The sequence below is a fragment of the Triticum dicoccoides genome, chromosome 7A (genome assembly GCF_002162155.2).
Source record: "Triticum dicoccoides isolate Atlit2015 ecotype Zavitan chromosome 7A, WEW_v2.0, whole genome shotgun sequence".
In the NCBI taxonomy this organism is placed as follows: Eukaryota; Viridiplantae; Streptophyta; class Magnoliopsida; order Poales; family Poaceae; genus Triticum; species Triticum dicoccoides.
Genome location: NC_041392.1, coordinates 40,528,294 through 40,543,079, shown reverse-complemented (window position 1 = coordinate 40,543,079; position 14,786 = coordinate 40,528,294). Strand labels below are relative to the sequence as shown.

Below are 14,786 nucleotides of genomic sequence, written 5' to 3'. Positions count from 1 at the left end.
CGCTGTCAAACTCGATTCAACTAAAGTAGGAGAAACAGAGACCCGCCAGCCACCTTTATGCAAAACTAGTTGCATGTCTGTCGGTGGAACCGGTCTCATGAACGTGGTCATGTAACGTTGGTCCGGACCGCTTCATCCAACAATATCGCCGAATCAAAATAAGACGTTAGTGGTAAGCAGTATGATGATCACCAACCACAACTCTTTGTGTTCTACTCGTGCATATCATTTACGCATAGACCTGGCTCAGATGCCACTGTTGGGAAACGTAGCATGCAATTTCAAAAAAATTCCTACGCTCACTCAAGATCTATCTAGGAGATGCATAGCAGCAAGAGGGGGGAGTGTGTCCACGTACCCTCGTACACCAAAAGCGGAAGTATTAGTTTAACGCGGTTGATGTAGTCAAATGTTTTCTCGATTCAACCGATCAAGCACCGAACGTACGGCACCTCCAAGTTCTACACACGTTCAGCTCGATGACGTCCCTCGAACTCTTGATCCAGCAAAGTGTCGAGGGAGAGTTTCATCAGCACGACGGCGTGGTGATGGTGATGGTGAAGTGATCTGTGTAGGGCTTCACCTAAGCACTACGATAATATGACCGGAGGAGTAAACTATGGAGGGGGCCGCCACACACGGCTTGGAACAATTGATGTGTGTTAGAGGCGCCCCCAACCCCGTATATAAAGGAGGGAGAGGGGAGGAGGCCGGCCCTAGGCACGCCCCAAGTGGGAGGAGTCCCACTTGGGCTCCTAGAAGGATTCGCCCCCCCCCCCCCTTTCTTTTATCGGAGGGGGAAAGGGTGAAGGAGAGGGAGAAGGAGAAGGAAAGGGGGGCGCCGCCCCCTCCCCTAGTCCAATTCGGACTCCTCCCTTGGGGGGCGCGTGCCACCCCTTGTGGGTTGGCCTGCCTCCCTCCTATTGCCCATATGGCCCATATCTTCCCCCGGGGGGTTCCGATAACCCCCTCCCCCCCTCGGTACTCCGATATGCACCCGATACATTCCGAAACACTTCCGGTGTCCGAATACTATCATCCAATATATCAATCTTTACCTCTCGACCATTTCGAGGCTCCTCATCATGTATGTGATCTCATCCGGGACTCTGAACAACATTCGGTCACCAAATCACATAACTCATATAATACAAAATCGTCATCGAACATTTAGCATGCGGACCCTACGGGTTCGAAGACTATGTAGACATGACCGAGACACCTCTCCGGTCAATAACCAACAGCGGAACCTGGATGCTCATATTGGTTCCTACATATTCTACGAAGATCTTTATCGGTCGTACCATAATGACAACATATGTTATTTCATTTGTCATCGGTATGTTACTTGCCCGAGATTCGATCGTCGGTATCTTCATACCTAGTTCAATCTCGTTAACGAAAAGTCTCTTTACTCGTTCCGTAATACATCATCCCGTAACTAACTCATTAGTCACATTGCTTGCAAGACTTATCATGATGTGTATTACCGAGAGGGCCCAGAGATACCTATCCGATACTCAGAGTGACAAATCCTAATCTCGATCTATGCCAACCCAACAAACACCTTCGGAGATACCTGTAGAGCATCTTTATAATCATCCAGTTATGTTGTGACGTTTGATAGCACACAAGGTATTCCTCCGGTATCTGGGAGTTGCATAATCTCATAGTCAAAGGAATATGTATATGACATGAAGAAAGCAATAGCAATAAAACTGAACGGCCAATATGCTAACCTAACGGATGGGTTTTGTCCATCACATCATTCTCCTAATGATGTGGATTCCTGTTGATCTTCCACACATGCCCACCCTAGGTTGGCTGATAACTCGTGGATGGCAAACCAGCGGCCTCGGTGCTAGGACTGGGACACATTCCTGTAAGTCCGTCTGAGGGTGTCTCCGCAGCAATGGTTGAGGGGCTAGGTGAGCCCACTGGGCAGGCGGGAATGATGACCCCATGAACCCAATCAGAGGCTTCTGCACGTCTGGACGCACTCTGCACCCACGCGAAGCGCGAGCTGTCACCTCTCTTGCCAGTTCCCCCCACCCGTGAGCTGCCTAAAGGTAAGCGGTCCAGACAGTGCCGGTAGCTCACCGTCACCACACCACACTGGAGTGTGCGAATAGCGAGGGGGGCTAGTCATGGCACGTCGGCGACCAAACAACAAAAGATCTTCATTCGGAAGATCTATCTAGCTCATGAAGGGGATATAATCGATGATGCAGCTCTGGAGGCGTACAGCCGCATGTTTGACAACCCTCTCACGGACTAGTAGATCGCGGCGGTGCTGACCTTGTTTGGGTGGGAATCCCCAGCAGCTCCAATGCATGACTCAAAGGTGGAGATGGCTGGGAGGATCGAAGCTAATCCCTCTCCGCCTGTGGTATAGCTTGTGGCCTATTCCTATGGCTGCACAACCTCTAAGAATGCTCATGTGGAATGTCAGTGGTCTGAATAATCCCGCACGTCACAAAGTAATATTCCAAACTGTGGTCAAGGCGGACCCTCGCATTGTGTATTTCTATGAAACTAAAGTGGAGGTTGTAACAAGTGACATTGTCAAGCAATGCTTGGGTAATAAATGTTCGAACTTTCACTATCTGCCGGCCTCGGGGACCCGTGGAGGAATCCTGATAGCTTGGGACCTGCAGTTGGTTAGTCCGTCGAATCCTCACTGCATCGATAACACTTTATCAGGGCCTGTCCAACCAATGGGGGCTGAGCCGTGGTGGCTCACTGGGGTCTATGGCCCGAACGTAGAGCTGATGAATATACGCGAGCTGCATGCGGAGCCGTGGATGATCGCCGACGACTTCAACTACCTTGTGAACTCGGAGGATAAAAGCAACAACCTAGTCAATCGACGAATGATATCTAGATTCAGAACCAACATAAATAACTTGGAACTCAAGGAGGTCTATGTTAACGGGTGACGCTACATGTAACACCCCCAGTGTCATGCTACAATAATCCCCTGTTAATGGTGCCATGTCATCACATTACTGTTGCTAATCTTCACTTGATCCAAATCACAATTCAAATTCAAATCCAATCTAAAGTCAAAAATTCATATTTGCTCAAACATGAAAACCAAAATGTTCATCATGTGTCAAATAATCCATAACTAATACTGGTAGTGAACCAACATTTTTGTCAAGTGTCTAGATGCACTAAACTATTTAAAATGGTGGCTAAATCAATATATATTAAATTCCTTTTTAAATTATAAAAGTTGCAAACTATTTTCAAAAGCCTCACAGTCTTTTGTGGCAGTGCCAACTATTACAATATAATTATATGGCCAAGTCCCACATTTTACAGAATCCTTTTGGCAACTCAAATATTGCAAAGCATTTTCTGTAAAAGGAAAAGAGCAGAAGAAATAAAAAGAAAGGGAAAAGGCCCTCCTGCCCCTGGGCGTAAGGCCACAGGGACAGGCCCAGCTGGCCGGCCCACCAGGCCCACCCGGCGCCCCAGTATAACCCTTTCCATCCCCGTGACCTAAACCGCTAACCCCCCACTCCCCCACACACTCCCCCACTCCCTCGATCCCCTTCTGGATCGGGGCTCGACTGCGTTTCCCTGCCCCTGGCGCCCGTGGACGCCCATCGTCGTCGCTCGACGCCCGGTGCCCACCTCGCCGTCGCCGTTTGTCAGCACCGCCCGTCTCCGCCTTCGACCTCGATGCGCCTTGACGACCGCGCCCCGCCGCCCGCCGCCCCGTCGCTGGATCCGCAGCTCCGACCCTTCCCCGAGCACGTTGTTGCACATCTACAGGGTCAGTGAGGCCCCTCCGTCCGCTACCTTCTAGAACCCTCCTCTGTTCGCTGTCGTGTCGCCGTGATCGTGTCCGGCCGCCGCGCTCCTCACGCCCTCGCCGCGCCCCTGCGCTACCGGCGCGCGTCCGCCGAACCCCGACCTCCCCGTCCACGCGCGCCTGCCTGGTCGCGGCTACGCAGGGCTGTGCCCTGCCTCCCCATGACGACTTGCCACTCCCCGCTACCGTTGCTACTCGTGTCGTGCTCACCTGCGCTGCTCTGTTGCTGCCTGCGTTGGCCGCCGTTGTTGCCGCGCTCCGCCCGCGTCCGCGTCACACCCAGCACGTGCACCGCGCCCCGCCTCCGGCTGGCCTCCCTGCTGCCGGTGCAGCTCGCCCAACGCTGCAGCTGCTCCCCTGCTACCGTCGCCACGCGCCGCCTTGACCCTGCTCGCCGGCCCCGCTGGCCGTTGCCTCCCATGCCCGTGCAGCCCTGCCGTTCCCGCCGCCCGCCTGCGCTGCATTCGCCTACGGCCGCGCCCCTCCCCGCGACCAGCTCCGGCGTATAGTGTCGGCGCCACGCCGACCCCTGGAGCGTCCCCTCGTTCGGGCGGGTGCGCCCGCCCCGTTAGTCCAACGCCCGAGTGGCTCGTTTGAGCCACTGGCCTATGGGGCCCACCCCTGTAAAAAGAAAAAAGGAGATAAAAATGTAATTAAAATAGTAATTGATTAATTAGTTAATTAATTTTGTTTAATCATCCTAATGAACTAGGCTAGTCTAATTAAACCTGCTCAATTAGTTAGGTCAATGATAGATGGGCCCCATGTGCCAGGTTTGACTTAGTCAACCTGTTGACCTGCTGACGTCACCCTGACGTCTTGCTGATGCAATAAATCCTTTTTAGATTTATTATTATTAATTTCAGAATAATGTTTAAACTTTGAAAAATCATAGAAAATAAACCGTAACTCGGATGAAAAAGTTTTATACATGAAAGTTGGTCAGAACTACGAGACGTATCCGAATATGCGGTCCATTCGTCAGCCACGCATCCCTAGCATAGCGAACATGCAACCTTCCCCCTCCGGTTCGTTTGTCTAAAATGCTAAACTCCGGGGAAACATTCCCGGATGTTCTCCCCCTTCGCCGGTATCATGTAGCACCGCGTTAGATCACGTCTAGCTCTGCTTGTTGTCCTGTTATGCATCTGATTGCTCTGTATTTACTTATTCTTCCCCCTCTTCTCTTTGATAGACCCCGAGACCGTTGCTGATGCCCCTGTGATTGACTACGTCACCGACGACCCCTCCTTCTCGTCTGAGCAACCAGGCAAGCCCCTCTTTTGATCATCCCGATATCGCTCATTCCATTCTCTCATGCTTGCATTAGATTTTGCTACTGTATTTGATTGCTCATATTTTGATGCATAGCCTGCTGTTGTACCTTACCTGCTTATCCTAACTGCTTAGTATAGGTTGGTTAGTGATCCATCTGTGACCGCCACCTTGTCCCAGTTGCCCCGCTTTAGTTTCGATGACTCGATCAACATGATCGACGTCCAGGCCCCGACACCACACATCACCCCCCCTAGTTGTACGACTCTGCAGAGTTACTATCGAGTGCCAAGGGTGACACCTCATACATCACTCCTGATGAGATCTCTATAGTGTAGCTATTCGGTCGTGGTCATCAAGGGTGATTTCCTCCTTAACCAGTTCCGATACGACTCTGTCGTGCAACCCCTCAAGTGTGAACCTCGAGGGTGGTTCCTCTTACGTTCACCTTGATGATTACATCGAGTAGAATCCATCAAGAGTGGTTCCTCAGGGTTCCCCTTGGTGTTAGACGCACAGTTACTATGGTTACTATGACTTTACACTGAACCATGTTACTAAAGACGGGTTGGCCCTGAGTGGTACCCGCGCGAGCTTATTTGCGAGTGATGTGGAGTCGGGTTAACCTGGAAGGTGCCCGCGAGATACTTACGAGGCGTGGCCGGGCATTCTTAGCCCTTGTCGCAAGTCCTTGAGACGGGGCGACGGGGTCACATCGACCGTGATTCTCTGCTCATTACCGTGTGCTCCTAATCCGCTACGATTTGGATATTTGATCCGAGGGGCCTATGGCTTGATAGCACTAACCATCACGTGAGCATAGTATGGGCGTTCTGCGTCGTATGCATCAGCCGAAACTTAATAGACGTCATGCGACTGAGCGGCGTGCGCCGGGTTGGACTGCGTAAGCACTTGCCTTTTTAAGGAGGTAGCTAGGTCTACTCACCGGCCGCCCATGCAACGTGCAGGCGTTCCCGGGGCGATGGCCGAAGACCCCTGGGGGCATAGGTTTAGTCCGGTGTGCTGACCTCTCTATTAAGTCTAGGTCAGGTTGCGGCATATTGTTTGGCCGAGGCCGGACATGACCCAGGAAAGTGTGTCCGGTCGAAGTTAAGCGAGCGTGGTGGGTAAGTTGGTGCACCCCTGCAGGGAAGAAAACATATATCGATAGTCTGTCCTACGGTAACGGACACTTGGAGTTGTATCCCGATCGATACAACTAGAACTGGATACTTGAGGCGATAACTGGATAGTATGGCTCTGGGATTGCTTTCTCGCAGGGAGTCGAGAAAGGATCTCTGGCCGAGGTTGATAACACTACTACTACTTTACTTTATGCTACTCTGTACTCTTCTGAATGCTGCAAGATGCTTGGAGCTGCTTGAAGATGCTAGTCTTTGATAGGCTAGGTTTTCCCCTTCTCTTCTGGCATTCTGCAGTCTAGTCCACAGATACAGCCCATTTCATTGACACCGATGCATATGTAGTGTAGATCCTTACTTGCGAGTACTTTGGATGAGTACTCACGGTTGCTTTGCTCCCTTTTTTTCCCCTTCTCCATTCTTCTTGGATGACGCAACCAGATGACGGAGTCCAGGAGCCAGACGTCACCACCAACGATTACTACTACATCGAGGGTGCCTACTACTACGTGAAGGCCGCCGATGACCAGGAGTAGTTAGGATGCTCCAAGGCAGGAGGCCTTGCCTCTTCGATCGTGTTGCTTTTGTGCTAGCCTTCTTAAGGCATCCCTGTTTAACTCATGTATGTACTCAGATATTGTTGCTTCCGCTGACTCGTTTGTATTCGAGCTTATGTATTCGAGCCCTCGAGGCCCCTGGCTTGTAATATAAAGCTTGTATTATTTTATTTTGTGTCTAGAGTTGTGTTGTGATATCTTTCCGTGAGTCCCTGATCTTAATTGTACACATTTGCGTGTATGACTAGTGTACGATTGAATCGGAGGCGTCACACTACACGTGGTCTAATGAAAGGGCTCGAGCTACTTTGGAGAAGATCGACCATGTATTAGCAAAAAACTCGTGGGACAATCTATATGCGTCAAATCTCCTCACCAAACCTCATCTTTCTCTGATCATTTCCCTTTGTTCATAGACCTCAACGCGGACTTTTGTTTCAGGAAGAGGTACAAATTTGAATCGTTTTAGCCCAAGGTGCTTGGTTTCCTACAGACGGTTTAGCAGGGGTGCAACTCTTGTCAGTCCTTGGGGAACCCATACAAGATATTTAAAGATAAGCTATGGGCCACCGCCAAGGGGCTACAACGGTGGAGTGCCAAGTGGATCGGCAACGTGCGCCTGCAGATTGACATCGCCCTTGAAGTTAATTCGCATCTGGACGGGGCTATGGATACCTGTGATCTAAGCATGACAGAAATTGAATTGCGTATAATGCTAAAGAGGAAGCTGCTCGGCTGCTCGTCCCTGGAGAGAACCATCGCAAGGCAGAAATCGAGGCTTCTGCACCTCAAGGATGGGGATGCCAATACCTGGTTCTTCCATCAGCATGCCCAGCATAGGCAGCACAAGAACATGATCATGACCCTGAGGTAAAATGGTGCAATTATATCAGGGACAGGAGAGCCTGAACTTGGTTGTAGACTATAGCTCATTGCTCGGCTCTGTGGCACCACGGGAGCATGGCCTAAACCTTGAGGCACTTGACTTGCCAAGGTTGGACCTTCACATCCTGGCGGATCCGTTTTCAGAAGGAGGTCCTTAGAACTATCAAAGGTATGCCACTCGACAAGGCCCGGGCCCGGATGGCTTCACGGGTCGTTTCTTCGTGACCTGTTGGGAGATTATCAAAGAGCTTCTCATGAAGGCGTTCCACCTGTTTTACCGTGGAGACATGAGGGGACTACCCTCAGTCAACAAAGCTTTGGTCACACTTCTGCCTAAGAAGCGGGCACATAGGATATTTATGATTACCGGCCGGTGAGCTTGGTGCGTGGAGCCATCAAGTTATTTGACAAAGTCCTAAGTTGCCGGCTGGGGGATGAGCTGCCTTGCCTCATTGGGGCACATCAGAGTGCCTTCGTAAAGGGCCGATCGTTGCATGAAAATTCCATGCTTGTGTAGAGCACAGCGAGGTGTCTCCATGCTATGAGGAATCATGCAATCATGCTTAAGTTGGACATATCCAGATCATTTGACATAGTGCAATGGCCATACCTATTGGAAATGCTACATGCCATGGGTTTTGGTAGGAGATGGCTGCCTTTCATCATGGGGCTCCTAGGCACATCGTCGACGAGGATCTTGGTGAATGGGATACCAGGTGCCCCCATCTTCAACTTCAAAGGGCTTCACCAAGGAGGCCCACTGTCATCGATGCTTTTCATCATCATCGTGGAGCCCCTACATCGCTTGTTTTCCATGGCAATGGAGCCGGGCTGCCTGGCGCCCCTGTCGCGGGCAGGGCTGAAACACCGGGGTCTCTATTTTCGCAGATGATGTGATCATCTTCCTGAAGCCGGCTGGGCTTGAGATGATGGCCTGCGCTGTAATTCTGGACATGTTTGGGGCTGCATCCGGGCTACGAGTGAACATCCAAAAAATGTCTCCCATGCCGATCTGTTGTTCAGACGAAGAGAAGGACATGATTGCAGCTATGTTGGGCTGCGAGTTGGGCAGATTCTACGTCCATTCGGCATACGCCGTCAGGTTTGCTGGGAGAGCGGTAGCTCCAATAGTGGAATTCACATGGAAATCTAAAGGCCCGTTGCGACCCCGGTTCTTTCTGTGGATTGCGATGAAAAACCGAGGATTGAGCGTGGATCGCATGGTGCGGCAAGGCCTGCCACATCACGACTACTGCCTATTTTGTGACCAAGAAGTGGAGACACTGGAGCACATCTTGCTCACGTGCGTTTTTGCAAGGACGACCTGGCGAACAATATCTATATAATATGATACACACACTCGCGTATTCAAGAAAAAAAAAAGAAAACAGATGTTTTAAAGAAAACAGAAGTTGTCGTACCATGGTCCATGGCACCCTAACCATGAAATTTTTCATAATATGTTCAGAAAGATTAAACGTTACCATCCTTCCAAAATACACAGCATGCATGTACGTACATTCCACGCAATTTCTAATTTGCATCTCGCTGTACACTTGTAGTAACCTTTACCAACTGTTTGTCTCCTTCCTTTTCTTCAGACAGCACGTAGTACCAACTTCATTGGTGATTCATCCACCTAGTATTTGCAAACCACCAAGAAACAGAGTATGGTGTCGACACCAGCCTTGAAATTATAATGTCTCGTATACAGAGGGCAGTTATCTTCTTTGGAAATTAAGCATCTTGATAGAAAGCGCGTAAACTGAAAAGAATAAGACGCAGAAGGCAATGAGCACTGCAATAGTGACACCCGTCATCCCCTGTTCACATCCCAGGTTTTGCTGGACGAACTGTTGGACTGTCCCGTCAAAACCAGGACCCACGATCCTCGTGTCGACATCTCCCAATTGCGATGTAATGATGCCTTTCAGGGTCCAGGCCACTGGGCAGATGTAGTAGAACCAGATCCACCAACGTGGTATTCTCTGGAAGGGGGAGAAAATAATCATCAGAAGAGAAATATCGCATAGCTCAAAAGCTAATGTATCTTCTGTATCAGTCTTATGATAATCAAAACAATTTGTCTAACACGAAGATTTTCTCGCCATTTCATCATTTTGTGGAAAATGAGGAGCATTTTTCAACTAGCTAGAGATGGTTACAAACTGTCTCAAAAGAACAACTGAAGAAAAATGTTATGGTGCTTTTAGCAACTTACAGATTGGGGAATTAGGAACCCAGAGAAAAGATTCCATGAGGAGTAAAATGCTGAGGCTACCACTGCTGCCACTGATTGTGTTGGCGTCAAACCTACCGCCACCATCCCATAGAATGTGAAGTAGGTAAAAGTAAGGAACATGTAAAGGAGGTAAAGGAGCAATTTCCCTGCAGTTACAAGACAGGTTTCTTTTATCAGGATACAAATGGGGAAAGCTGCACTAAAACATAAATAACCCAACAAGCATGCATATTGCCCTGCACTTCAATGGAGAATGGTTTTCCGAGGGTGACAAAGAACTTGCCTAGGTTCCTCTCGTAGTTGATCATGAAGTAAGTGATGAGACCGAATATTAGTGTCTGAGTCGCAATATAAGGTATCTCTATAAGGCCCTGAAGATTTCATGCAATTGTTAGACACAGGATTTTCCAGCAACCAAAATGGATGCTAGAAAAAGGTTAGCAAACCTGAGCTGCTGCATATGGGAATGATGAGTACATCTTAGCAGCCCGTTCTCTGTAGTAGACTGCTCTCTCAACGGAAATTATAGGCTGTACTGACGAGGCATTATTTATTCCAAGAAATAGGCATGCCGAATATAAAGCTCCCATTACAAGATACAAATCCCCGGTTGTTTCTCTGCAAAATTATTTTATGTTAGTGACACAAACTAAAAACACACTTTCAAACTTGTATCAGATATTCGAAATGCAAGACCACATCAGGTTTTGGACACGTAGTGTTCCAACAAGAACCTTTGATGTTACTCTTTTAATAAAAATAAAATATATATTACGAAAAAATGTTTTTCATGGAAAATCTAATGATAACATGTTCACCTGAACAATATAGGAGGTGTTTGAAAGAGCTTCACCCCACCTTAACTCCACTTCTCCTCTACATCGCATGTTACTAATTTTATAATATACTGTTTTTTCAAAGGAAAAACATATTACCTAATTTTCTATCAGATGCAGAATTACTAATTTTCAAATTATTTCTGTTTCTAATTTCATTATACACAATTTAAAGGGGAAAACGCAGAATTGTTGGAGACACAAACTAATGACATGGAATATATAAGTATTCATGTGGATCACATTTATCTGAAGGAAACACGGATAAGAAAACATTGTAGAAAACTATTTGCTGAAAATTTACCTCTTCATCCCAACGTTCCAAAATATTGAACCAAATATAAGAGAAGCTATTGCTGTGTAAAACAATCTCACGACATTGTACTCAGGGCTTCTCCAGTAAATAAGGCCTTGCTTACGTAGGCATACTCCAAATTGAGTAAGACAACCGTGTGAAAACTCAGTTGTGAACTTTAAAGGTTTTGAGCCTGAATCCGGAACACTTAGTTCTTCTATTAAATCTTCCACATTCCTACAGTGTAACAGATAGATCTGTAAATCCTGTTCTGAACACTTGCAAAACATTATGTGGAACACAAGAATTGCAGTTGGTGGAACTTATTAAATATAGCAGGAATCACCTGAACTGATCTGAGTTCTTGTACACCGTTGCAAAATCTAAACCAAGCCTTTCTTCACACGCTTGTGTGCTCACTTCAAGCATCCATGTTGCTGGGTTGTAGCCTTCGCGTATGGGAGGGACTCCAGGAATTCCCTGTGTGGCCCAGACAAATATATGAAATATTACAAGTTGAAGACAAAATATTACCGACATCAAGCTTGCATATCAAACATAGATAGAAATTTGTTTTTTTAGTAAGTCTAGATACCCAATTCTTAAGAAAAGAAGAAGTTTCTCCTATGTACATGGACACTAATCAGGCACATGGTCAATTTTTTCATAAACAAATATTGCAGGCTTCTACTTAAATTATTACTGATCAAGAAAACAATTGCTAAAACAAGTGGTGAACAAGATAGGCATGTGCAAACTATCTAGGGATGAAATTCACTCCAAGAGGCTGCTAAGCCATATCCCAAAGTTTCCACTATATCACCCCATTCCTCCATTTTTTTTCTTTTCCCGGTACCTCCAAACTTTTTCTTTCCTGTACTACCGAATAGACTGATCCAGCTGAGCTAACCAATTTTCCTTAGTCTATCCTGTTACTGCTGAGTTATTTACCCCAGCACCTCTGAGCCTTTGATTCGAGCTTTTTGATCCATTTCATACAATCTCTGTTAGCTCCAGTACCGCCGAGTTCAACTATATCCAACACTTCCGAGCTGGAACTTTGCCGTTGCTGCAAGAACTCCACTCCAATACTTATTATAGTCATGGTACCTCCGAGTTCTATTTTCTCGTGCACTTCGGAACAAGTTATTCCTTCGCCAGAGATTAGCGATACCATTGTCTGGTACCTCCAAGCTTCTTGCATCCGGTATACGGGAAATATGCTTCCCATCTGGCCGATTCAAAATATTGAATGTGTCCTGTACCTACAGGATTTTCCATCCAGTACTTCTAGGCTAGTTCATTTGTACTGTTTCAATGGTTAGGTTTCCAACTTTTAATAAATGGACCACATATCACTTTGTATGGAAGAGCTAAGTGTGCGAGTTAGAACTAATTCTGAAGACCACGTACCATTTGATTATTACTCTTGGAAGGGTGTATGCGCATCCCCTAGATGGTTATGACTTATGAGTCACTTGAGAGCCTTAAAGGAGTGAAGGAAACAAGAGTTTGTACATGACCTGGTGATCGCCTTCTACATGAAGAATAACCCCAGGTGAGGCCTCCTTAGTGGTTGCAATTGTGGGCTAGTAAGGTCCTTTGTGGAGAAGAGCTTGGTGGTCTAGGCCTTTGTGGCCAAGCTAGCCGAAGACTTGTTTTTGTGGCTTTTGGACTTTGTATCTAAATCTTCACCAACGATTAGGATTGCGGCCAACAATCGGAACCTTAGGAAAACATACTCGTGTTTGCTATTCCTTTCTCTCACTGTCTACTTTCTTGCAAGTTCTTTCTTCTGCAATCTGAATCAGTTGCTTGTTTAGGTTGTTCTAGGTGAGTAGAAATAGAAAGGTTAAAACTTGCCAATGAAATTATGTAACCCCCCCCCCCTTCCCACCTAGACTTAATCTTTGATCCTGCGGTTAATAAAGAAACAATACAATTGCTGTGGGTACCTGAAAATAATGAATCATATCTATTGAGTTAACACCAAGTGAACCTCCATATATTACTCGACCTCCTCGTTTCAAAAGTAGTAGCTGCAAGAAAAGGTTGAGAACCTTCAACACATAGGAACAATAAGCAATGGTCGGTAAAAAATGGAATGCGTGCAAACCTCATCAAATGATTCAAAAATATCGATACTTGGCTGGTGTATCGTGCAGACGACAGTTCGTCCGGTATCAACAGCATTTCGAACAGTGCGCATCACAATGGCAGCTGCTCGTGCATCCAAACCAGATGTAGGTTCATCCATAAAAATAATGGATGGATTTGCAACTAGTTCAACAGCTATTGTAAGACGCTTCCTTTGCTCCGTTGAAAGTCCACTAGAACCTTGTTTCCCTACTAATGCATGTCGCAATTCATCCAGCTCTACCAATGACATGACTTCTTCAACAAATGCCTGCAGGGTAATTACAAGTATGTATAAAAAAGAACTAACATTCTAGAGCATTAAGATTGTGTCAAAACAAAAGACACACCTTTTTTGTTTCTCTACTTATGTCATTTGGAAGCCGTAAGGCTGATGAAAACCACAAGGACTCTTCAACTGTTACTTGTGGTGAATGTATGTCATTTTGTTCAACATATCCCGCTATCCTAGCAAAGGTTTGTTGTTCTTTTGGATGGCCAGAAATCTTGATATCACCTTCTATACACCCACTAGTTTTTCTGCCAGCTAAAACATCCATAAGTGTTGTCTTTCCAGCACCACTTGAGCCAACGAGTGCAGTCAGGACACGTGGCCTAAATACTCCGCTTACTTCAAACAACAACTGCAGTCTTTTTTCAGTTATTCCTCTTGCTTGCATTTCCTATATGAAATTCTGGTTTAGCTCAGGCACAAGAGTAAATGTATTCACAATATAGAGATTTTGCATGTAACCTTTGGCATGTCAACAAAATAGTTGACATTGTGGAACGTCATGGTTATGGGTTGAAATGGTAACATCCCCTTCCTTCTGGTGCCTTCAGTGCTCACTTCAAGCACATTGGTCCTGTTACATTTTTCTGCAAATTCATCCATAGATAAATTTTAGTTGTTACTATATAAGTTATGAAGTTGAAATAATAATAATAATAATAATAATAATAATAGTGTAAATCTTCTCAAGTTGCAGAAGGCTAGAATATTAATAGTTAACCAAATCAAATATGATATCATTTATGAGTGATTATATTGTTCACTGAGATAAAATGAAAGTAGAACACATACTCTGAAGAAAGAACATAAACAAAAAAGAATCTAAATTGACTCCAGAACTATCACTAGGAATAACAGTTGTACCTTGAACAAGAAAAATCAAGTCACGCTAATAAATCATGAAATTACCTGTAGTTGTGTTTCTATCGGAGGTAGCACCGGCAATTTTCAAATCTTTGGATTCCTCGGAGTTAGCCAGGATTAGTGCCTGTGCCTTTTGAAGGGCTATAAGTTTTATTCTTAAGTTAGAAAAATAAAATGGCTGCCGCAAAATGTGATTTTATGAATTACTTCATTTCAGTACTTACGGTTAAGGTATGCCAACGCAAGAGTAAACAAAACATTGAACAAGAGGGCGTAAGCCAATAAAACACCAACCCCAATCCAGTACCAGTAATTCTGTGTCCCCAGATCATGTGCAAGAAGTACATTGGTTCCAATTGTATTGTTCATATAACTTGAAACCTGGTATAAAAATATTAGTAAGGGAAAGACGGAAATTTAATATATCAACCAATAAGGA

The 14,786-nt window shown here is 46.1% G+C and overlaps 1 protein-coding gene across 1 annotated transcript in view; it reads right to left on the bottom strand.

The window, feature by feature from the left end:
- Window positions 1-9,094: 9,094 nt before the first annotated feature.
- The window catches only part of LOC119332997 (ABC transporter G family member 51-like), an 11,682-nt gene continuing 5,990 nt past the window's right edge, over window positions 9,095-14,786 (bottom strand). The window contains exons 13-24 of the mRNA XM_037606047.1: window positions 14,572-14,728; window positions 14,393-14,488; window positions 13,946-14,070; window positions 13,542-13,874; window positions 13,172-13,462; window positions 13,011-13,094; window positions 11,402-11,535; window positions 11,065-11,292; window positions 10,371-10,542; window positions 10,208-10,295; window positions 9,904-10,070; window positions 9,095-9,670 (exon numbers count right to left, since the gene is read on the bottom strand). Of these exons, the coding sequence (XP_037461944.1) occupies window positions 9,404-9,670; window positions 9,904-10,070; window positions 10,208-10,295; window positions 10,371-10,542; window positions 11,065-11,292; window positions 11,402-11,535; window positions 13,011-13,094; window positions 13,172-13,462; window positions 13,542-13,874; window positions 13,946-14,070; window positions 14,393-14,488; window positions 14,572-14,728 (2,142 nt within the window). The 3' untranslated portion in view covers window positions 9,095-9,403. The remainder of the gene's footprint in view (window positions 9,671-9,903; window positions 10,071-10,207; window positions 10,296-10,370; window positions 10,543-11,064; window positions 11,293-11,401; window positions 11,536-13,010; window positions 13,095-13,171; window positions 13,463-13,541; window positions 13,875-13,945; window positions 14,071-14,392; window positions 14,489-14,571; window positions 14,729-14,786) is intronic.